The sequence below is a fragment of the Trichogramma pretiosum genome, unplaced genomic scaffold (genome assembly GCF_000599845.2).
Source record: "Trichogramma pretiosum strain Unisexual culture from Peru unplaced genomic scaffold, Tpre_2.0 scaffold28, whole genome shotgun sequence".
Lineage (NCBI taxonomy): Eukaryota > Metazoa > Arthropoda > Insecta > Hymenoptera > Trichogrammatidae > Trichogramma > Trichogramma pretiosum.
In genome coordinates this window covers 1,126,221-1,150,790 of record NW_019641710.1, presented here as the reverse complement: position 1 = coordinate 1,150,790, position 24,570 = coordinate 1,126,221, and the positions used below count along the sequence as shown (strand labels likewise).

At 35.9% G+C, this 24,570-nt stretch overlaps 4 protein-coding genes across 6 annotated transcripts; 3 read left to right on the top strand and 1 right to left on the bottom strand.

Moving 5' to 3' along the window:
• Positions 1-1,850: 1,850 nt before the first annotated feature.
• LOC106659015 (actin cytoskeleton-regulatory complex protein PAN1-like) lies at positions 1,851-8,978 on the top strand. 2 transcript variants are annotated; one of them, XM_014381281.2, is made up of 5 exons: positions 1,851-2,625; positions 3,342-3,507; positions 3,602-4,067; positions 4,618-5,183; positions 7,237-8,978. In XM_014381281.2, exons 2-5 carry the CDS (start codon positions 3,357-3,359, stop codon positions 7,371-7,373), a joined length of 1,320 nt encoding a protein of 439 aa, XP_014236767.1. In that variant the 5' UTR covers positions 1,851-2,625; positions 3,342-3,356; the 3' UTR covers positions 7,374-8,978. The 2 variants fall into 2 exon arrangements, with proteins under 2 accessions (XP_014236767.1, XP_014236766.1); XM_014381280.2 differs by having other exon boundaries at positions 7,231-8,978.
• Positions 8,979-9,679: 701 nt separating this feature from the next.
• LOC106659014 (ATP-binding cassette sub-family F member 3) lies at positions 9,680-13,121 on the bottom strand. Its single transcript, XM_014381278.2, has 10 exons — positions 13,046-13,121; positions 12,555-12,660; positions 12,209-12,392; positions 11,791-12,119; positions 11,517-11,713; positions 11,132-11,433; positions 10,834-11,057; positions 10,404-10,762; positions 10,106-10,326; positions 9,680-9,910 (listed from the first exon to the last, which is right to left on the bottom strand). The coding sequence occupies exons 1-10, from the start codon at positions 13,119-13,121 to the stop codon at positions 9,764-9,766; spliced, it is 2,145 nt and encodes a 714-aa protein (XP_014236764.1). The 3' UTR covers positions 9,680-9,763.
• LOC106659016 (late histone H2B.L4-like) lies at positions 13,052-14,657 on the top strand. The gene is made up of 2 exons (XM_014381282.1): positions 13,052-13,252; positions 14,359-14,657. The coding sequence occupies exons 1-2, from the start codon at positions 13,114-13,116 to the stop codon at positions 14,655-14,657; spliced, it is 438 nt and encodes a 145-aa protein (XP_014236768.1). The 5' UTR covers positions 13,052-13,113.
• Positions 14,658-16,499: 1,842 nt separating this feature from the next.
• LOC106658856 lies at positions 16,500-19,071 on the top strand. Of its 2 annotated transcripts, none has more exons than XM_014380996.2 (3): positions 16,500-17,075; positions 17,776-18,094; positions 18,227-19,071. In XM_014380996.2, exons 1-3 carry the CDS (start codon positions 16,971-16,973, stop codon positions 18,343-18,345), a joined length of 543 nt encoding a protein of 180 aa, XP_014236482.1. In that variant the 5' UTR covers positions 16,500-16,970; the 3' UTR covers positions 18,346-19,071. The 2 variants fall into 2 exon arrangements, with proteins under 2 accessions (XP_014236482.1, XP_023318968.1); XM_023463200.1 differs by lacking the exon at positions 16,500-17,075 and adding an exon at positions 17,534-17,563.
• Positions 19,072-24,570: the final 5,499 nt, after the last annotated feature.

Below are 24,570 nucleotides of genomic sequence, written 5' to 3'. Positions count from 1 at the left end.
ACGCTCGAGTCGTTCGGTGAAATCTTTTGTTCAAAAAAACCTCGGCTTGAGCGTATACAGATATTGTCCACGAGCGTTTTTTATACTAGCTCGTAACCGACTCAATCGTTAACGAGTTTAACGTGTACAATTAGTTTTCGATATAAAATAATGTTTTCTCGTCCATTATTTACGCATTATAGTCCCAACAGCGTTTTTCAGCTAACTTACAAAGGAAAAAACGTAATAGAATGCAATATTTTCTGTGTTTTCACGATTCCAATATACTTTTTCAACAAGTAATTTTTATGTAGTTGATGAAAAATACGGCCAACAAAGTCAGTACACTTGGTTTTTTTCTACTTTAAAGTATACAATTTGAATGACGAGAAAACAAATGTCATTACCGTTCATTAGAAATAAATAGTCACAAAAAGAAGCTGTGGGCCTCAGGCATTGCTAGATTACAGTTGGGCCAATATGTTCTTAAAAATTTTAATTTCTACTGCCTTTTGTTTAACATATTTAGGGTTGAAATGTCTAAAATATAAAGAAATGTTCTAAAGACTCTAATATATTGTCATAATTGTATAGCGTTATAAGTTTATGTTTCTGCTGTCAGGTCGATTTTTCGGATAATACTTTCGTTTCATAGCTGTGCCGAAAATGTCATTATTTGTATTTTTTAGAAAAAAATCATTTTCTGTTCGAAGCAGTTCTTGACGGAAAAAGGGTCCATTCGACAAAGTAAGATATATTAAAAAGATCAAAAAATATTAATTTTCTCAGGCTAACATTGCTATGTCAGTTGTGTTGGTTTCTTCTTCCATTTGTTCAGGTTCAGTACTTGCAGAATTTTTCATTTCAACTTCCGCGTCTCATGTATCTACCTCGACTCAATTTGTTCTTCGATGTTCAAATAAGCTTTTTGAGTTAAAGAAGATTCTGAAATCGCTTTAAACTGCATCATATCGACAAGAATCGACAAGAAGAAGTGATCGTTGCACACACTCGCTCGTATGAATTCGGTCAAGTATAATATCAATGCTATATTATAAATAAAAATAAGAATCGAATTTCGCGATTGAGCTTCGGTGCATTCGATACATTCGGTCAAGAAAAATCTCAATGCTGCAGCATTATAAAATTAGAGCGGCATTGCGAGCTTGACAGTGAGCCGGTGCGTAAAGGCTTGGCCTTTTGCAACGAGGAATCAAGTTCGATTTTCGACTCTCACATCAATTACACGTTAGTCAACTATAATTAATTAGCGATCGAACCTCGGAACATTTAATAGGTACTACGAAGAAAGATATCAATACTGCATCATAAATGTAGAATTATATAGCTGCATCTCGTTCGAGTCTCGGCCCGATTGATTTTGTTGGCGCAAAAATCATATTCGAAGCCTTTCCGATGCACATGGAAAAGTTGGCATTGGAATATAGTGTAAGTTATACGATTTATAAAATCGCAGTCGGCTCGATGTTGGACATGCTCGGATACGTTATAGGCCTGTACGTAAATGGCAATGCCCCACACTCGACTGGTGCAGTCGGCGCCGCGCAAGTAGGTCCGCTTTTCTACTGTGCTATATATACACACTACTATATATACTATAATATTGTAACGTGTGCTGCTGCAGCTGCGAGGCTTTGCGGGAGTCGGAGCCGTGAGACGAAACGTGTGTCTCTTGCAGTGCTGTGGTGCCTCGCTCGCTCGGTTTCTCTTGACGCGGCGCCGCCGAAGTCATCGCTGCTGCTGCTGCTTGCTCGCGCATCGCCAACCGAGCGAATATGTGTGTGTGTAGTGTGTACTGCTGCTGCTGCTGCTGCTGCTGCTGCTAGCTGTCGTACACTCGCGGAGTAGAGTCGAATTATCGCCAGTACACGAGCGCAAGCCAAGTAGGCAGATTGGCTCGTACAGCTCTCGAGCGAGCTCGAGCAACATCGCTGTACACTTTATATATTATTATACTCGTACGTATCGTTCGCGCGAAAGTTTTCTCTCTGTTTTTTCCTCTTTCGCTACTCAGATCGTCGCAGCCTATAATGCAGAGGCATACGATGCAGTGCACAGCGCGTTAAACGTCGAGGCGTGCAAAAGTAGCAGCAGCCAGTCTCCTAGCATAAGCACGCGCGTCGCTGGAAAAGTTGACGCAGAGTTTCGCAACAGATGATAAGTAGACGGACTACTGCCCAAGTGTTGTGCCCAGTGCCAAGCGTGTAACAGTAGCTGAATCTTGCTTCCTTTTTTTCGGATCGAAGCAGACGAGTATATACGAGCTGCTTCTCTCTCTCTCTCTCTCTCTAAAAGTGCATCTGCGAGTCGCGAACGTGCAGCCTTAGAAAAAGAAAAGGCGAGTGACTGCTAGTGCGCGAGTGCGTGCACACATTGCTTGTACTATGGAGAGGATGCAGCGAGACGTGCAGCCAGTTCGATCGGGCCGATTGGCCTTATACGCGTAGAGAGAAACTCGCGCGTGTCGATTGATCCTCGCGGCAGGTGTGGGCACATCGTCGCTGCGACTGCGACTCTGGCACAGCCACAACAAATATTGGGATATCGACGCATACGAGATACGCGTCCTGAACATCCCGAAGCGCGTGCACCAGCTCTGAAATCGACGTCGTGAATACTTAACAGGTGAGAGGGAAAGACGGCGTTCACTCGTGTGCATGGCCCTGACGTCTGCTATGTTACATTATACCTTTGCGCGACGTTGTCCCTTGCCCCAAGGGTCATGCCAATTGCTACAGCAACCATGACAAAATCTTAACCTACCGTCTGCCTAAACTAACTTTTTCTTGTCCTCCCTATTCCATTCATTACTGCTCGTAAAACTACTTGAGTACCGAAAGCTGTATTAGCGTTGTATTGCCCAAAACCCAGTCTGCGAGCTGACAGACAAACTCGTCAACCTTATCAAACACTCAATTAAATATCCGCCTGCGCGCCTCTTATCGTTATCGAGCATATATGTAGTGTGGGAGAGACCTTCGCTACTGGCCTGGCTCGCTCCTACGTACACAAGCTTTCATGTGCATGTACTCAATAACTCGCACACGCAAATATTAAAACGTCTCGAGTATTTGTGACTTGTGATCGCAATTTCTGACTCATGCACTTCGGTGTACACGTACCAGTGATCTTGCGTGTCTCTACAGTCTCGCTCGCTCTCTCAATGAACAGGATTTGCACATGCATATAGCTACCATCGTTTCATATTTATATATGCACATCCGCAAGTTCTGATGTCAGTGGATGAGCGCGCGCCGAGCATCACCTTGAAATCGCGCGAATGCGTAATAACGACGACTAGTTGACACTTTTTTCAAACATTTTTCTGTTTGTCAATACAGCATCGCTGATACACAATGCCAGCACCGCCGCCTCCTCCGCCCGCGCCAACTTTCAACCTTGGTGGTGGTTCTGCAGACGGCAGGGGTGCCCTTCTGCAATCCATAAGAGCTGGCAAGGCTCTCAAGAAAACTGTTACTGTTGACAAAAGTGCACCAGCAATCAGTGGTGAGTGAATGACACCAAAGGCTTAATTGACAATCAATAGTTATTGGCTAAGACACAAGATTTTTTTCTTAAAACCTTAATTTTTTTTATACAGGAAGAGTTAAGGGTGAAGGTCCAAGTGTACCTGCTAGCACTGTCAAAAGTCCAGCGCCAAATACTAATAGTATTAATAATGGCAATCCTATGGGATTGGGTGGTTTATTTGCTGGTGGTATGCCTAAATTAAAGCCAACTGGTATGAGAAATAACCTGACAGAAAAAGATAATGGTAATGTCAGCATGAACAGCAGTGGTTCCGCTACATTACCAAGTATAAAAAGAGGTCCACCACCAGTGCCACCTCCAGCAGCACAAAAACCACAGATTTATCCTACAGGATCTCCGCAATCAGTAGAGCCTAATACAAATCAGAATGCAGATACACCAAGAGGGTCATATGGCAAGCCTACTTTGGCTCCTAAGCCTCCGGTTTTGTCTTCCAGTACTGTACAACAGTTACAGCAGAAGCCTTCACCTCCACCTAAAAAACTAAGTTTAACTACAAATAACTCAGTATCCAGGTAATGCATAACAATATGATTAATTCACAGTTGTAATATAAAGTGCAAATTTTAACTAAAACAATTCTTTTCATAAGTACAACAAAGAATGTTATATTGCATAGGTTGCTTGTATTTACTATATATTTTACATATTTAGATTCATGCATTCATTCGAACAAATATGCTTTGGTTCTTGAAAAGCTATTAGGCTAATGAATAAAATTGAGCAATAAGTGAATATTGATTATTATTATTTTCTTTTAGCCATTCAAGGTAAAATCATGAGACTATTGGTGTCAAATACAATAGATAAAAATTAACCAATACATTTTTCATAACATTACAAAAGTATATGCCTCAAATATCTACTCTAAAACAAATCTAGTTGACTCATATATTATGTTGCTACTACACTGACGATCTGTTACTCAGAATATTTTGTAAATATTATTTTTATTTATAGAACACGATTTCACAACTTTTTATTAACACAAAAAGCATACCCTTTCAAAAATAATCCAAAATTTATTTAATTATAATTCTAAAGAAAAAATGTTTCATGTTTAAGGGCACAGAGTATGCGATTACCTCGCTCTCCACCGGTGCTGGCACCGACGCCGCCCTCGCTACATCAGTCACAAGATTGCCTAAATGCGGAACCTCAGCAGAGGACACAAGTGACACGAGTGCTAAGGCCACCGGTGCAACGGCCCCCTTCGCCACCCACGTCACGAGGCAATGGATTGGCTACAAGAGCGGCACCTCCGCCTCCACCGTGTCGAGCCCCATCGATGCCACCACCACCACCACCATTGCCACATCGCAGCGCCTCGTCAGCTGGACAAGCATCATCTGGTACATCGACGCCTCCATCGACGGCGAGGCTTGCACCACCTGTACCGCCGCCTCCGACGCCGCCGACGCGAGGTCAGTCATTACAACGAAGCAACGGCCAACAGCAGCATCACCAGCAGCAGCAGCAGCAACTCCACTCGTCAAACTATCACATCTCTGCAGCGGGTCCTGGTCCGGCTGAATTCGAAGCTCGCTTCTCGGACCTGTTTCATTCAATTGCGAAGTTTCCGCCGCCAGGACCATTCCGTGGAGTACCTAAAGTCTACAGCAGCAAAACCGGTGAGCCCGAGCACCGATCTGGTTATGGAGGACTCTTCCAAGCATTTTCTTTCAAGAGGCAGTCCTTTGAGTTTGACGTTATATAGTTGATAATTAATTGCGTAGTCATTTCTATCATTCACTTTATTCTTTGGCTTTTACTTTCTTCTATCTTTTATTTTCTGTATTCATACTCATTTTATCTCTCTATATTAATTGCAATTATTCTTAAGTTTTGCTGGTCTGGCTGGGTACGTGACTAAAAGTAGAAATGGTTAATGTGATATTCATTACATAAAAACTTTTTAAATTAATATATTTTGAAAAAACAATGTAAACAATAAAAATACTGCATTGTTATATTGTTTATATGAATATCACATTGGGTAACTGCTATTATTCAATGGAAGGTATTTACAATTTGTAGAGGCCTATGTGGTATTGCAAAAATGGCTGTGAAAGCATGATAATTGTGAGAAGTCCTTATACAAATGATGTATGCATTGAAAACTATAATTTTTCTCTTTGTTTTTTTTTTTCATTGTTACATGGACATTTTTGACGCATTATTTTTTACTCTATTTCATTATTTATTCGATTTCATAATTTTTCATGGGCAAACATTAAAAAATTAACTACTCCTGCTTAAATTACGGGGAAAAAAGATATTCTGTTTGATTACCTGTTTTACTTGTAAACATATTTTAAGCAATGATACTTGTTTAATTGTGACTTCATCAAATCCTAATATTTTGGGTCATTTCAAAACTTTCAATAAGTTTGACAATTATAATTATAGTTTAGTCAATATTAAATCACGTTATCTCATTTTCTATTAAAGTCCATAAATTTTTTTGAAAATCAAAATGTACATAAATAAATTTTTCACGCATTTGCTCGTAAAATCTATATGAAAAGCTAATTTTTGTTATTCAATTGCCTTATATTTGGAATGAGGACAAGCTGCTCAAAAAGAAACAAAACATGTATTAATATAAATTAAGACGCAGCTACTTTTTAGATTTGATTTCTTTTTACTAAAGCGTCAGAAATAAGTTCAGATTTTCTCACATGAATTGAATGATATCTTTGGTCTTTGGAATAGTTAAAGTACAGAATGTAAAGGCTTTATTTTTTCTGAAAGCATGTTTTATTGCTTCTTGAAATATTGAACAAAATTCGTAATAGTTTTTAAACGTTACCTTGTAGATAAAGTCAAACTTGATATTTGATAGAATTTAATGTATCATAATAAGTCAGGTTGATGTGAGTTGTAACTTACATACTGAAACGTCTAATCAACTAAAGTCAATTAAAGAGATATATATATAAAAACTGAACATTTTTTAGTTCAAATGCTATTGACTAAATACACTTCTTTTAAATTAAACCAAAGATGAAGTAAACCAAAAAAAGCTATTTTTAATTGTTTCAAAAATAATCGACGACGATTTTAAGTCTTGAAATCACAAGCATCGAAAAGTACCTCATATACTGTGGGTCATTGTTGAGGCTTTTTGTTAAAAGTACAACCAAAAAATATTATACATAAATTAAAAAAAAAACATACATTGTTAGTTTAATTGATATAATATAATAAAGATGTAAATATTCCAAATTATTTGATAGCATTAATAGTCAATCTGTGCACAACACCTTTGCCTTGGCACTTCCTTTATAACAATAACTCAAAATTCATCTTTAATTCACTCTAATCAAAGGTGCATTGCAATTACAAAATTCTGAGCTTTAACACTTACATTATAAGCATCTATGATTAAAGTAAATTAAGGTATCATTGACATGCATCAATCTCACTCAAACCAATAATGATATAAACTCATTCAAAAATAAAAACTCCATTAAGAAAATGAAAAAATATAAATAATGTTTACGTATAATATTTCGTAACACTGACTGACCAAAAAACTGTCTATGTATATTAATTGAAATATTGCTCAGCATGTAAAGCAACTGCTAGTCTAAGTATTAAATAAGACCTAATTAATATGGAAGACTAATATTCAATGTCTTTTAATCGAGTGAATGTTATTATTTTTTTTAAAAGTTGCAGCTGCGAAACAACAAGCGCCAATGCCACCGGTACGTTCGGTTTCGAGTGCGGGGAGCAATTTACCATCGCCTAGACAACAGCAGCAGCCTACGACGCATTGGCAGCAGCAATCCACACAGCCAAATGCGGCCTGCTAAGGCTGGCTTTACTCTTGTCTGTGCTTTTTTACGTTTTGTCGGGGAGATACGAGTCATCTGGATGAGCTCCCTTCGCCATATTTATAATCGGTATCGAATGAAGACTGCATGGATAGACGAGAGGCACTATACGAACATGAATTTTAGCGCGTTGATACACAATTTTTTTTAAATTTATTACTAAATTTTTTTCACATTGTTCATGATTGTTCGATGGCATGTATACATATTTATAAATATTAACGCAAGATAATAAAAAATATATATTATATTAAATAAAAAATGAATTGTCACGACGACATGTGAGCAAAAAGAACGTTAAAAAATTAGCTCATTTTTTGTTATCATACAAAGCGAGAACGTATCATAATGAGCTTATTCGCACAAAAACGATATTGTAAAGTTTTTAGTTGAGATAGATTTTAATTTTATTTTACTTATAAATAGTTACTCATTCTCAAACCTTACTATTGGGTCATTTTTTATTAGCTTAACGTAGTTCTGTTTGTAAAATGAAGTTAATTCTCATTAATAAGTATTGCACTTAAATACAATAAGTTACTGTTGCTAATGAGAATAGATTCTTTTATCCAAGTCTTCCTGAAATATTGTGTAATTTTATATATTCTTGATAATATTTCTTCGTGTTAAAGTTGTCAATCAAAATCTACAGCAATATAAACAAATGAAAAAAATACATACCAGGCACGAGTAATAATTTAATGATTATTCTTAATAATATATTATTCTGCATCAAAAACTTTTGTGATTCAAGCTACTAAGCAATATTTCCAAGCAGGAATTGAGGAAGCTTTAATTATAAAATAGTCTGATTATGCTCAGTATTATTAAATGGGATTTTAAATGGCTATTCAAAGAGACTATTTTAAAAATATTAAAAATCCCATTGAAAAGATAAACAATCAGTTATGGTATTATAATTGTTTAATCTATTCTCATTACATACATCGTAAGTTTACCGTTTACAAACATTCCCACGCTGAGCTATTTAAACGTTAATCTTGATTGAAAATTTCTTCATCAAAATATTTTATGAACACGAAGCTTAACATAATGGAAATCAAAATTGATCATTTTAACACATTGAATTTATTCCTACAGCCGATTACCATAGTTAGGCATTTTGGTTAATCAGTTACAATACTTAGATAGACACTAAATTTAGAGCATTAAGTTCGTTATAGCAAAGATTGCAGTGCGATCTTGTGATTTTTAAAAATACAAATACACCAGTGAAATTTTGATGAGAAAAATATTTAAAAAATACGAGTTTGAAACAAGTCTGTAGAAAGTCAAGGAACCAAAAAATTAAATACAATTTTTAAAAAGTTCCAAACACATCTCATCTGAATTTTCTAAACCATTTTACTGGTATTTTTTGCGCGCAGAAAATTGTAAATATTACATATCATTACAAAATGGTAATTAAGTTTTAAGAAAATATTTTTAAATTATTATATGTATATGTTTAAAGTTTGCATAAATTTATAGTTTTAAACAATGTTAGATAAATTACATATTTCTTTCTAATTTGCATCGTGTAAATAACAATCTGAATAAAAACATTACCATTTTATGAAAAAACCGAACATTTTCTAAAATTTATATCTTATTAACTTCGTGTAAAAGATGAAGGAGGGGGGGGGGGTGGTGGCATTGCGCCCTTGAAGTTTTGTCAAGCGATATTAATATGATTAAATTTTTTGCACTCAAACTTAAGAAACGGCTATGTAAGTTTTACGAATTCGATAAAAACTATTGAAATGTTGACATTGAGCTCTATTTTGAGTAAAAAAATTAATAATTTATTAATTGTAAACGTATTACATAGCGTTTTTTATTTCATTTATTGGCAGAGAAAGAAACAAGTTCGGAAAGAAAGAACGCTGTTCTCTATTGTTTCATGAGAAAGTTTGAATGTTGAAAATTCATTAAGATTGTTGATTAAAAACATAAAAACGTTTACGATTTAAATAATTATTGTATATATTCAAATTTATACATAAAAAAATTGTACAATTTTTCATTAGCTAATACTGCATTTAATTGTTAAAATGTAAATACAAATAAGCAAGATTTTTTGAATCTGCAAATAGCATATGTAATACTACAATGCTCCAAAATTTCTAGCTCCCTGACATCTAAGCTCGAACGATCATATAGAATTCATAGCACCAACATTCATCAAATGCATTTGCATGACTAAGTTGTAATTTTGTTGGAATATATCATAACTAACTATTTTAAGGAAAGGATAATATGAAAAAATATTAAAAACAAATTTAAACAATGATAGTAATAATTTTGTTTTATTATGTAAATTAACATACAGAAACTAATATTTTATCATTTAAAAAGCATGAGAAATGTTATGCCTCGAGTTCTTTCTCGATGATTTGACGATATTCATCAAAACCTCCTTCTATACATTTGATTGAACCATCAGCACACACCCACAGTTCTTTACAAACCATACGTATTAGTCTTTCATCGTGAGATACTAAAATGACTCCAGCCTGAAATGAATTTGACACCATTAAATTTAATTTTTACAAGCTTTTTCGATTAATTGTAAACATTTAATTTAACATATTCGTAACATATTCTTCCTTTCTTGTTTATGTTATGTCAATGAAAATTTCCATTCAAAACTATTTTATTGGGCTACAACTTGAAATAAGGGAGAGAAGTAATAGATTATTTAAACTTACTTGACAAGTGTTGATAGCTTTGCCAAGAGCTTCAATTGATTCAATATCCAGATGATTTGTAGGTTCATCAAGCACTAAAAAGTTAGGCATGGCAGCGCACATGAGGGCAAAAGCAACACGCGATTTTTGACCTCCAGATAATGAATGGATAGTTTGAAGAGCCAAGTCACCCGTTACGCCAAAACTACCCAGCATCCTTCTATATTCCTCTATGGGTTTTCCTGCAATTGAAAATGAATTATTTACAATACTTCTTTACAAAACTAAATTATCAATTGATCGTATCTTATCTACTCACCAGGGAAATTATTTTGTAACAATTCGACAGGACACACCCTCAAATCAAGTTGATCTACGTGATGTTGACTAAAGTATCCGAATTTCAAATTACGGTGTGTATGAATTGTACCATGCGTAGGACTAAGCGAGCCGGTTATGATTTTTAGTAGCGTGGTTTTACCAGCTCCATTTTCACCGACGATGCAAATACGTGATTGTAACGTTGCGCTTAGACTTACGTTAGTGAATACAAAGTTTTTAGTATCAGGATAACGATAAGATACTTCGTTAATTTGTAAAATTGGTGGATTAAGCGCCTCTACGTCGGGGAAGCGCAAAGTCACCTCGTTTTCTTTTTCAATAGGTTTAAGGTCAGGTCTGGGGAAAAAAAATTACAACAATTTTTGAAAACTGAAAAACGTAAAAACCCATCATTAAAAAATACTTACAGTTTATCAAGCATTTTAATTTTACTTTGAACGCTTGATGCCCTATTAGCATTGTAACGGAAACGATCAATAAATCCTTGTACATGGGCTCGTTTGGCCTGCTGTGCCTCAAATTCACGCTGCTGGTTAAGCTCACGTTCGTTTTTGGTCTTGGCGAATTGTTCATAATTGCCACGATATGACTCAATTTTTTGTCCTTTAAGATATAATATATCTGTAGGCACCTATAATCAAATATGAAGAAAAATTATAACCTTCTTAAAGCATCTTGATACATCATAAAAAAAAATGTACTTACAGTATCAAGGAAATTACGATCGTGAGAAACTACAAGTAAAGTAGTTGGCCATGATTGTAGGTACTTCTCGAGCCAAAGAATTGCTTTTATGTCCAACATGTTGGTCGGTTCATCAAGTAACAATAAATCAGGTCTAGAAAATAAGGCACGAGCAAGTGCTAGCCTCATACGCCAACCACCACTGAAAGCTTTGGTAGGCCAACTTTGTCTTTTGACTGAAAAACCCAAACCTGATAATATTGTACTTGCTTTTGCTGGTGCCTTTTCTACTTCTGCAAGCTGCATTGCTTCAAATACTTTAGCTACAGATAAAAAGTATTTTGTTATTGTAAAACTTTTTATAACAGTAATTTTAATAACAGTAGAACCAAGGGGTTTGACTAACCAAGTTCTTCTCCAAGAGTGTCACTAACTTTGTCACCCTCTTTTTTAATGGCAGCTTGAAGTTCAGCTTCTTGTTTGAGAAGCGCACAGCGTTCCACATCAGATTGTAAAACAGAGTCCAAAGCAGATGTATCATCACCTTCAACTTCTTGCTCTACATGTAATACTCGTATGTGCGACGGAATTTGTAATTGTTTTCTAAAAATAAAAAAAACATAATTGGATTTATCGTAACTTTAAATCACTGTAAAATAATCTTAAAATTTTCAACATACCCAGAGATCATGCGAAGTAATGTCGTTTTACCTAAGCCATTTCTTCCTACAAAACCATATCTTCTACCAAAAGCTAATACTAAATCAGCACCTTGTAATAAAACTCTGTCACCATAAGCTACGTCAAAGTTTTCTATCCTAATATCATTTGTCCTGTTTGTTCCACCCTTAGCTTCCATTTTATTGTCTTTTTTACTAATTACTTGACTAACTGTGGCAGTTTCTAATACAAGTGGAGCATTCTTTTTAACAGTACCTTGGTCATCTCTGTTTTCCTGCTTTTGTCGAAGCTTTGCTTCAGCTTTTTCCAATTTTTTGGCATCAACTTTCTATAAAAATATTACAAGATACCTGTACAATTATAGTTAAAAAACTGGTGGAAAAATTAAGAATTTGGTTTGTCATAGTGAAAACTTACCATGACATCATCTCTTGAAGTGACCCATATACTTTTAATTTCTTCAGCTTCCTCCGTTAATCCAGCAGTCATTGATCCCATATGAATAGGGGTATTTAATACTTTATTTACACCATTTTTTCGCCTTTCTATGGAGCCATTGCCCCCATCTGTCAAAATTGACAGTAGATTTGTGCATATTTCTCTATAAAAAAAAAATAATAATAATAATAATAATAACTATCAACAGTTCGGGAAGGAACCTTCATTACGTATTCATGTTAAGTGGTTCATGCAGTAATGAACATAGATTAATGAATAATTCACGAAAAATAATGCAAAATGTAAATGCATTTCAACTACTAACCTAACCTCTTTTTCAGATTTTTCTTCAACCTCGTGCAAAACTTCACCGATTGCTTCATAAACTTCGTTGGCGTCCTCGAAATCATCTTTTGAACTATTCAATATATCTGTAACATTGAATATTAATTGACAGAATTATAATTATGAACGCTTAATCATCACAAGTGTAACCGTTTGCTACTCGAAGTCAAGTTTTGCAAAGTTGTCTTTTAACTCATCAATCATGACAACCATTCAAGGTCATAATGAATAAACGGTATCAATTGCTAGAGCATATTTTAAATTAAATCGTAGACATTTGAAGCAGTTTAGATGGAAAAAAGAGAGAGAGAGCGGGAGAGTCATTGATGCATCGTAAGCAGACACTTATTCTTACTATTACACTTGTCCAAGCAAAAAACATAACATAAGGAGCGTCTTGTAAGTGTCTGCATAACAAATTGAAGGACAATTAATGTACGAGAAGTTCTGAAAACATTGAGGATATCGTACCATTGACATATTGAAAAATTTCATCCTCCATGGTAGGATAAATTTTATGAATGTAGTCTCTGCACCACATGGTCATTGAGTTTCTGCTACACGATTTCTCGAACACTTATCAAAAAGAACACGTCGTATTGACCGTTTTTGCGATCGAAATTTGTTGCGGCAAGGCGATTAAAAAAAGCGTGCAAAGAGATATTATTACTGATGCGTGTTGATGTACACAATAAGCACACGCTCCCGACTGCTACTGCCCGAGTCTGCACTCATGTAGTACATGAGAGACTGCGGCTCAATACATTCTCTCTGCCTCTCACGGAAATTTGATGTCACTAATACGCACGTACGTTGGCGCACACATTTATTCACGCACGCCTCGTATCTGCTTCATACATATATACCTATAACGGAGAGATCGCTTTATACAGCTATACAATAAACGGCCCGCGAGTATAGGCAGCACTCGAATCGACACGAGCAAAACGAGTCGTCTCTTTCGCTCTCGTACACGTGCTGTCCTGTCGGGAATTCTTTGCGTGAAACGTCAGTGAAATTGAGGGGCATGTATGCGATGATTCGGTTGCACGTTAGAGCGCCTCGTTCTTGCGGTGTATCGCGCGATTCAAACGCTGAGCAAGTTACGATTCGAACTAGCTCAAACAAGGACTTTTCAGGGCTTGCCGCCCACTCGAGTTTCGATACTTTTGAATAAAAAATACAAGTTCTAGAAATGGGTTTACGTGTGAAATGATGCATTTTTTAAAGATTATGCATTTATTTGTATTGATTTTGATTGAAACAATGAGACCAATATGTTTTTTTGAGAATTTTCTTTTGTAAAAGTGCCACGTGGCAAAAGTGTTGAAGTGCATATGAGAGTATGGACTAATCACTACAAAATTTCCTTATTAAAAAGTTAATGTTCATTTGTTAAATATACTTTGTCGCCTATGGCGATAAACGAAAGTTTTTATTGCTTTGCTTTTAGACTTGTCTGAACTGAGCCGAGACGCACGACCGTTACGGCAGTTTTTGCCATCTGCCCCCTCCTATACTCCGCGGCTTCAGAGATCGTCGCTTATTGGCTCGGTTGCATTTTGAAACGAGTATAAAACATCCCACATTTTAAGGAACTCGTCACTTCCATCTTGGATATCGATATCTAAACATCGCGTTTTAGTTTGCATACTTTCATCATCACCTCTTCTCAATGGCTCGTGGACGTAAGCCAAAGTCTTCCCTTGCTGTTGGGCGTAAGAAGACCTCGCCAACCAAAACAGCCCCAGAAGCAGCAGATCCTACTCCTGCCCTGGCCGAAGCCAAGAAGAAGCGCAAGAAGTCGATACGGTCGTACAAGACTCACATTTACAAAGTACTGAAGCAGGTGCATCCAGACGTCGGTCTCACCGCGCAAGCGATGAGCATCATGGATAGTTTCATGAATGACCTTTTCGAACGCATCGCTTGCGAAGCATCAAGTCTGACCGATCTCGGCAAGAGGTCAACTTTGACATCTCGCGAGGTTCAGACTGCTGTTCGGCTGCTGTTGCCAGGTGAACTCGCTAAACATGCTGTCAGCGAAGGTACCAAAGCAGTCACCAAGTTTACTTCGGCTTAATACGGTCCACTACTTCCAATCGGCCCTTTTCAGGGCCACAATTATCAACGTAAGAATAAACTTATTAGTTTGAAGACATTTTCTACATTCACTTGGTCAAGTAATCCTTCAGGATTGCACACGCACTGCCTCGTTCATAATGCGAGAGTATGAAAATAGAAGTTGATAAAACTAATGAACTGAAATGAATATTTCAATATCAAAATTTACTATCACTTCATTTTCACTGTCTTCGATTACGACCACATTAAAATCTATTTTAATACATGTGATTTTGATTCATTCAAAATGAAAATATATGAGCATGATCCTTAGTTTGAGGTTACAAGCCTTTGACCACAAGATATCTTCATTCGCTATCGTAATTTCGATTCATACTTGTTTACACAACGCATTAGAATCTAATTATCGATAATCAAATCTCTTTGAATTCGTATATTTTCGTAAAAACATGAGTTTTCATACTTGATACTTGACGCGTAAGCGATATTGATGTTCAAATTTCGAATTTTAACAGTTGAATAATAGACCAATTAAATTTGTTGCAATAAAGTTGGTTACTAACGAACCTTAAGTTAAATGTTAATTAACATTTAATTTTACATCAAATGGTTTATTAACAGAAAAATGTATTATAAGAAACGGTATAAATGTTCTATGAAGTAATAATTGGACTGTGAAGCATATTTATTGATGATGCAACAATTGAACTTCATCCTCGGCGCTGTTCCCATCGTTATACGATTCTTCAAGTAGTACATCATGGAAGCTCTACATGCTACGATGGACCAGTCGAGCAAATGAACTTGAATCCATGTGATTCGAGCATGGAAATCGACAAAATTGCCAACAGGGGATCAAAAACGATGGAAGAGTACACATCTTCCAAATTGATACAACCACAAAAAATCAATAAAAGTCGGTATCATTGAGTTACTGAAACTGAATCCGAGGACCATTTTACTCGGTCACGTCAGTTTTGTTCTATCCGTATTTTTCAGGACTACCGCGAACATGACGTAAAAACTTTTTAATAGTAATACCGTGGCACATTGCCGACCGTTTCGCCAAGTTAATTATTAGCATTGCATTGCAAACAACGTAGAAGCGTCGTTTACTACAGAGAAATGAACTCCGCAAGTCAAGTTGAAACTGGGCAGCCTAGTCTACTGGTTTTTCATAAAAACTTTCATCTTTTTTCAATGAACTTTCACTCTCAACCAGTACTTTGATAATTAAAAATTCGAAAAATAAGAGTAACCTGTGGGTTCGCTCACTTCGCTCAAGGTTCCATCTATGTAATACACTACCTCAGCGCTTTAGCTCAAACGGTTAGTTCTGAATATTACCGTAGATCAGAATGAAGCTGCTTGGACAGAAAATGCAAAACAAGAAAAATTAAAAAGCTATGTGTCCGAAATGGGCCACGAAATTATCACAGTGAATAATATGAATTAAGAAATTTAAAAAAAATAAATACGGTAAGGGGATATCTTTCTGAAAATTGAAATTTTTTGTTTTGATTCTAAGGTACCTTTCACTCCTTAATCCTCCCCCGCATTCATATTTTTCAAATAGTAGTTTAAACAACGAAAAACAAAAGGGTCCTTACATTGTAACATTTGATACTAGAACATTTTTGTAAGCGTTGAGCGATTCAAGCAGATAGCTGAAAACAAGTCTTAGCCGCTCTCTTTCTCTCTCGAGTGGGAGCTCGCAACAACTCGAGTCTTTATCCTGCGTCTGAATAGAAGTACGCGGGTGGGGATGCACCTCCTATATATAGCAACACACGCGAGTGGCGCAGACTTGCAGCTGATTAATCTCGGGCTGCAACAGCAGCGCGGCGCGCAGCGATTAAAACCATACCGTATTCGTGACTTTTTAAAAATTGCCAGCCGCTTCCGAAACTCGTTCGCTGGACCTAAATCGCGTCGCCTGGACTCGTACAATCGTCCCGAGCTCGCGAGATGCAGTCCAAGCATTGATATTTGCAGTGCAAGCCTTCGGAATAGACTCGCCATCTTGCGAAACGTATGCAATAGCGAGAGAAGAGGCCAAGTGCAAGTGACACAGTATCGGTCGCAACAATAACAAATTATGCTTTCTTGAACCCTTCGTAATTCACACTTTTTCAAGGCGAAAAATTTTTACGAAATAATAGATTCGGTTGAAAAATCGTTTCCTTTTAAATAGCGGTAAGGAAATTATTTAGCCCTTAAAGGAAACAAGTGTGCTGCGCCAGTGCGTCTTTACTCGAGTGTCTCGACTGTTCAGGCGTGCGATCAAGTCCAAAACCCAGGATACTTAAAAATGGACAATGAAGCACTCAACAACATCGATGATGAGTCAGAGCCTTTAAAAGGGCAAAAAATTCCACATATCGACGAAAAAACACAATCTCCAGCGAAGACGCCTGTGAGTACATGAGAGACGTTCGATAGACACAATTCTCCATTTTGCTCGTATATATATTTTTGGGCGTGTTGAATTTCGGATTGCTTTCCAGAAACTAGATTTTTTACTATTCCAATGAATTCTTGATTCTTAATGAAAAGAACGAATTATTTTATTATTTTCAAACTTATTAGTTCCCTGTCAACAAGGGCTGATTATCGTCTTCATGCAAATGACTCCATTGTCTTTTTGTATTGGCAAAAAACTGTTATCATAATTTAGTTCGAATTGTTTTCAATCAACTAAAAATCAATGCATTTTTCGTTTTTCTTTTTACAAACGTTGAAACGAAAATGAATTTACGCGTGAAATTTTAATTGTTCATGCTAGGAAGTACTTAACCCCAAACTTGCTGAGGCTGATGTAAACAAAACCAGATGTTCCCTCTATTGACAGTTTTCTACTTATAGAGTGTAATGGATTTAAAAAAAACACGCTATTCAAAATAGGTTTCGTTGTAATATTTCACCAATTATAATTCATAATTAATTTCACGATTATGTATATTTATTACATTGAATGCTAATTTTTATTAAAAATTTCATTTTTATATTAAATACAAAAATTTTTTTGTGTAAAAGTGTCAAAATTATTTTAATCAATCAAAGAATTCTATAGTTCTTGAAGAGAACCATATTTCATGCAACTGTAAAATTTACAGGAAATGGAAGAACCATCAATCGAAGAACAACAAAATGCTCTACCAAAAGATAAATTATATCATTGGCAAGCATGTCAAATGGCTAAAAGTCTAATTGACAATACTATAAACAAATCACTAGAAAACTACCAAAGATACCCAAATGTTCCCAGTTCAGCTGTTTTTGAAGACCCATGGTATCACCTGCTAAAAGGTAAAAAAGTTGAAGATACAGCAATAACAATGGCTATTAGAGAACATGGTTTATCACGTGCATCTGCCTCTACATCATTACAACCACTAACATCTCTAGATGATGGAACTTCTGATAATGTTGAAGGTATTTTTGTTAAAGAATTAATTTTATTTGGTATAATATACTATAATTAATGTTTATTATATCAAAGATTATCAAAGAGCAGACAACTCATATAATTGTCTTTTAATATTCTTGATTATTTTATGTCAATAGGTGAATATTCTGAAGATTCTCATTACAATTTTGATAACCAAGAAGCAATTATTGATAGAGCAATCGCAGAAGCCATTAATCAGAAAGGGTTGAGCGTCCTGGGAGCTGATAACGGTTAATTAAGATTTCACAAAAATTGTATACATTCTTTTTTAGTTATTATTCAATATAGCAATAGCTATGTGAATATGAACGCTTGTAAGTATTTTTTTTCTTGCTCATATCAAGTATCTCAAAAAAAAATCTATTAATAAAAGAAAAGTATTTTAAATATTTGCTGATGATAACTGATAATATCTGATCAGAAATAATTAACTGCAATACATTTTTTGTGAATTCATGTAAAAGTTCAAAATTGTTTAACTGAGCTCGAAGAATTCATATATTGAAAATATAGTATATGGATTTTTGGAAATTCAAAAATTTCAGCAAAATGCATTCAAAGTGCAAAGCCATACATCTAATAGTCATTTTTCACAAAACAGAAGTTAGTAAGATATTATTGTAACTAGAAGAAAATCTTCCAAATTCTTTGAAAATGCCTCTTAACTATTAATATTCTTATTGCAATTTATATAGAGTCATATATTTTATTTATGTAAACAAAATATAATCTGTCAAGTATACAAAGATATACAATTAAGCTGTTAAAAGTAATTCTGAAAAATTACTTTTTTTTGGTGAAAAATATAATGCATCGAAATATTCTGCATTTGGAGAGTGATATTGTTCAAAATATATAAACTTCAGCTAATGCTGAAATTCCTACATAAATATAGAATAATACTATAAGATATAGCTATAGACTGAATTAATGTAAAATATTTATTAATTATTTTAAGATGAAAGAGATTTATTTGACATTATACATACAATAGTATTATTATCTGTAAAATTATTGAAAATTGATTATAATTTATTTTTCATAGACATGTTTATTTATTTTTTGGTATACATATTAGTAATTTTTTGTCTCAGTACTAGCTCAAGTTGTTTTACATATAGATATTCATTTTTGGAAATAAATGGTACTGCTAATGTCTTACAATTAAAATATTTTTGTGTATCGTAATAATATGTAGCTCTAAAATATTTATACTGCATTATTCTTCCAAATTTCAGTTAACTCAAAATAAGTGCATAAATGCCAATAATTGTGCTATGAATAATAAAACATTAAATGAATAAAATTATTGAGGTGCTAATATAAAGATTTATTGTAAAGTAGCGCCCAAAATTCTGTAAATATATACTTTAAAAAAATACAAAGAACAAAAAAAGAATAAAATAAATTTTATTATTTCAAAGTTATCAGAATTCTTGTAAAAAATTTTTATCTATTGAAATTACTCCCGTGACCATGGTTAAAAAGATGAATTTTTCCTATACCAGTACCAATAAAATGTTTGATTCCCACTTTGTACGTTAAATATTCGTAGAACATTCAAAAGTATTTTTTTCAATCGATTAACGCGTTTTCAGAGTAAACTGCAAAAAGCAGAGGCTCACTCAAAAGTGGAACAGTTTAAGTACATTAACAAATTTAATGTTTACCATCCGTTTACAAGTAGTTGAAACCGAAATTTAAAAATTATTATTCCTTTGAAAAAACTCATTGATTGTATTATCTTATATTATTTTGAATATGAAATAATGATGTTAGAATCTGTGTTTTTGTTTTTCGATCATTGACTTAATATTATTATTTTTGTGTCGAATTACAATGGTGCAAATAAATTTTTTATAGTAGATAACGGAAAAAATGTGTGTATAACGGTATATATATTGTCTGAAAAGCGACGACCGAGGCGCCTCTCATATCACGAATTTTGAAAGTCGTCGAACTGCTGAGCTAGATGGACACGTGACGAAAGTTCGATGCACCCTCCACGTGTGTAAATTTTATCATTATTCTTGACACGTTGCAAAAAGCTTCTGTGTACGTATATGCTAAAAGTTCTAAATTTGTTCAAGTTAGTCGAACTTACGAGCTTACGTAACGACAATAAAACAGATTTGAATTGCCTCGATTGTGAGTGCCGTGATTGAAAAAAGGAACAAATTGGCTCTGTCGACGTATTATTTTTTTGTTTCAGTCGGTGTAAGATCCATCACAGGCGCCTATAGAATTGATCCTAGAAAAGAAACAAATGGAATTTGGCGCAGATTGCAGTTGCGCAAGAAACGAATCGTGCCTGCATCTCAACTAGGCAATACGAGCCTCGACGCAAGTGAAAGTAAAAACTGTCGTAGCGCGTCAGTCATCGGCCGAATTTTCCTGCAGCGTCGTCCAAGGCCATTGGACTCGCTCACTCGTCATCGCTTGAATATTATTTATAGTAAAATGCCGTTCGATCCGCTGTTCACACATCCCTCCCGTCTAAAATGCCACACGGACATACATAAACATCGAGTTTCATGCAAAAATGTAGCTTCGGATGTAATCGGAGGCTGATCGAACACATGAATGTAAGTAGTAGGAGCCGGTAGCTGAGAGGTAAGAAGAAAGCCAAGGAGAAGACGCGATGCGCACTCGAAGAAAGGAGAAAAGGGCGGGAGGGGAGAAAGAAAAGGGTCGCAAACGGGTGGGCGGACAAACAGTCGGCATTTGCTATTGCGGCACATTCATTGGACTCGCGACTCTCTGGTCCTATGGGCCAGCGTTAAAATCGTCCCCTCTCTTTTTACAGCAGTATAGCTGTGCAGGGGCCAAGGGGTGGTAGGCTGGCGCGCGTCGATGAGATGAGACCGAGTCGATGTTGTCTCGATCTCACGCTCGCGTCGTGCCCTGCGACGTATACACCTGGGTAAGGCTCAGAATTTTTTAAATAAACCTGCGCTCGTATGTCACCGATCTTGACGCGCTTTTGGTATGTTATAGTACATGGTAAAAAAGACCCAAAACCAAAATTTTAGACCCCCTCCCCCCTCCTACCCCCCACTTCCGGTATAAACGTCCATTTTCTATCTATATTTTTTCTGAAGGCCTGAAGCAATTAAAAAATCTGAAAAAATTCACAAAAATACTTTTCAACAATCCAAACAACCTTGAATTTTTTCAGATTTTTTGAGTGCTTCAGGCCTTCAGAAAAAATTATTGAAAATTTTGAAAATTCATATACGGCGCTACGATGCAATACAAAGCCCGATCTTTTTTTCCACTTATTTTTGACATCAAAATACATAACCTCAAATTTTTTCAGATTTTTTAAGACAGAGCGCTGGCGGTTTTTAGCCGAAAAACGCCCTTTTTTTACGAAAATAATTTTTTTTAGGGCGATATGAAGCTTTAAAAAATCTGGAAAAATTTTTTTCTTGTTTTTCAGGTCAAAATACATAACCTTGAATTTTTTCAAATTTTTTAATTGAAGGCGATAGCATCTATGGCTAAAAAACACTATTTTTATGAAAAACGGTTCCTGGAACCCAGAGGTTCCGGTAAAAAAATTTGAAAAAATTTTTTTCGAATTCTTTGTCAAATTTTAATAAATTTTGACCGTCGCAAAACTTCGATTGGAGCTTCCTAGCTCATTCTAGAGAATAACAAAGATTCGAGCGAAATTCTGAAGACGTTCATCACAATTACATTATTTTTCAAATTTCTTCAGAATTTCGCTCGAATCTTTGTTATGCTCTAGAATGAGCTAGGAAGCTCCAATCGAAATTTTGCGACGGTCAAAATTTATTAAAATTTGACAAGGAATTCAAAAAAAATTTTTCAAATTTTTTTACCGGAACCATCGGGTTCCAGGAACCTTTTTTGTTAAAAATAACGTTTTTCGGCTCCAGACGCTATCGCCTTCAATTAAAAAATCTGAAAAAATTCAAGGTTATGTATTTTGACCTGAAAAACAAGAAAAAAATTTTTCCAGATTTTTTAAAGCTTCATATCGCCCTAAAAAAATTATTTTCGTAAAAAAAGGGCGTTTTTCGGCTCAAAACGGCCAGCGTTCTGTCTGAAAAAATCTGAAAAAATTTGAGGTAATGTATTTTGATGTCAAAAATAAGCGGAAAAAAAGATCGGGCTTTGTATTGCATCGTAGCGCCGTATATGAATTTTCAAAATTTTCAATAATTTTTTCTGAAGGCCTGAAGCACTCAAAAAATCTGAAAAAATTCAAGGTTGTTTGGATTGTTGAAAAGTATTTTTGTGAATTTTTTCAGATTTTTTAATTGCTTCAGGCCTTCAGAAAAAATATAGATAGAAAATGGACGTTTATACCGGAAGTGGGGGGTAAGAGGGGGGAGGGGGTCTAAAATTTTGGTTTTGGGTCTTTTTTACCATGTACTATAACATACCAAAAGCGCGTCAAGATCGGTGACATACGAGCGCAGGTTTATTTAAAAAATTCTGAGCCTTACCCACCTATATACATTTTACACGCGAGGGGTGGGTAGTAGGCAGGCTGCCTCACCAAGCGTACATTTATTCTCCAAATCGGGGCGAAATTTCAGCTTGCAAATGAGGAGAAAGAGTCTGTTGCTGCGGCGCGCGAGAGTGCCCTGCACCCCCCACGATAGGTTCCTTTTTACGTATGTGTATTTGCGCTCTCCCTGCGCGATCGCTACTAACTCGTGTGCGTGTGTAGATGTGTTCCTATAGGTACGTAGGGCTGCGGCGCACTCGCACTCAAAGGCCCCTTGCTCCTCGACTCGCGGATTCTTCGCGAGATACCCTTACATATTGATTTTTATTTTAGAGAAGAAGCAGCGGAGAGAATTCGAACCTAAGATCGTCGGATTTCAAGGCATGGCTTTATCCACAGGACCACGGGGATGTTTGCAATGTTACGTAACAGAGGTTCTTCAAAAGCAGCTTCAACGACTGCTTCACTTGTATACGCTCAAACGTTTCCAGAGCTCACACTGTACGCATACATTAGGATTTACGATTATTAGGTTAACATTCGTACAGACTATTATAGATTTCACACGGTGAGTTCGAATGCAATTCGACAGCAAATTCGAAACACAGCCCGATACTTTATTTTGTGTAAATTTATTATTGAAAAGAATACCCTCAAAACCATAAAGTATACTGGTTTTCATAATTTTTCTCGTGTCGATTGAGACATGCTAGGAGCGCAAAGTAGAATGTCAAAATTGCGTCCACTGGGCGTTAATGGGTTAAGATATATCTTTTATACTTCAAAATATCGTGTGCTCGTTAAAAGTTAAAAGTCATTCTTTTTTTTAATTTATTTATTTGAATTAACAGAAGAATATGAAAAATGTAATGATGCCAGACATACAAAAATGCTTTAAAATTGCTGCTCATGAACTTTGACCAGCAGCGGCCAAGCAAATTTTATATAAATCCTCGTTCTGCAATTCCTCGATGATCACAACAGAGAATCGGTAATCGGTAGTGTATCAGCTCCATGAAAGGATCCAGTGCCCAGCTCTGGAAAAATCCTCTCGATAGTTTCTCGCACAGATGATCATCACTAAGCTCCTGAGTCGTCTCGGGCTGCCAAGTCAACTGGAACGAGCACGAGAACTTCCAGTAGTCCTCATACAGTCATATGTGAATAGTTTTGCCACCTTTTGGGTCGCAGTCGCACAATTTCGTCGAGCGTCAATCTCGAACTTGTCTTTATTTTTTCTCTATTTTCATAGCTTCGAATCATTGATATACCTGGAAATATCCATATCTCTTTTGCTTTTTTTATAAACTTCTCGTCGTCGTACCAACATTTTTCAAGATCCGACGACTTCTTAAACAATTTGTACTCGGCGAAAATGTCATGATCATCAAGGCGTCACTTCGCTTCAGTTGATATCCTCTATTCTCAATTTTTTCGACAACGGCCAACGCGCTAGACGCTAGTCTCAATCTGTCATTGGACGTAATTCTATTACATGATTTATTATATCTTTCGGCGAAGTAACTGTCATCGGGAAAAACGAAACTAGACAGATCAGCGCCACATTCAAAGAGAATATCAATGCATTCTGGCCATAGATTCGCCACAGCCAACTGCAGCAGTGTCCGGCCCAACTTGTCTCGAGCGTCGACCTGCACCGACTGATTGACATCGTCGCAGATATGTCTAATAGTCTTTGATATTCAAAACTTTCTGCGGACTCGTTGGACATGTTTATTGTTCATAGCTCAAACACAATTACCAATCACTTATAACTTAAATTAATTTTTTTAAGAGAATAATCAGCTACAATTACTACTTCTTCGGCATGATGTTCACGCTAAAAATTGAAGAACACTCTAAGTAGAGTAGGAGTAGTTAAAAATTCAGTATTAATTTGGAAAGCGTAAACTGAGCATACTGGGGGGCCGCTTGCATTTATGACAATGCTGTAATAATACCAGCGGTATAAGGCAA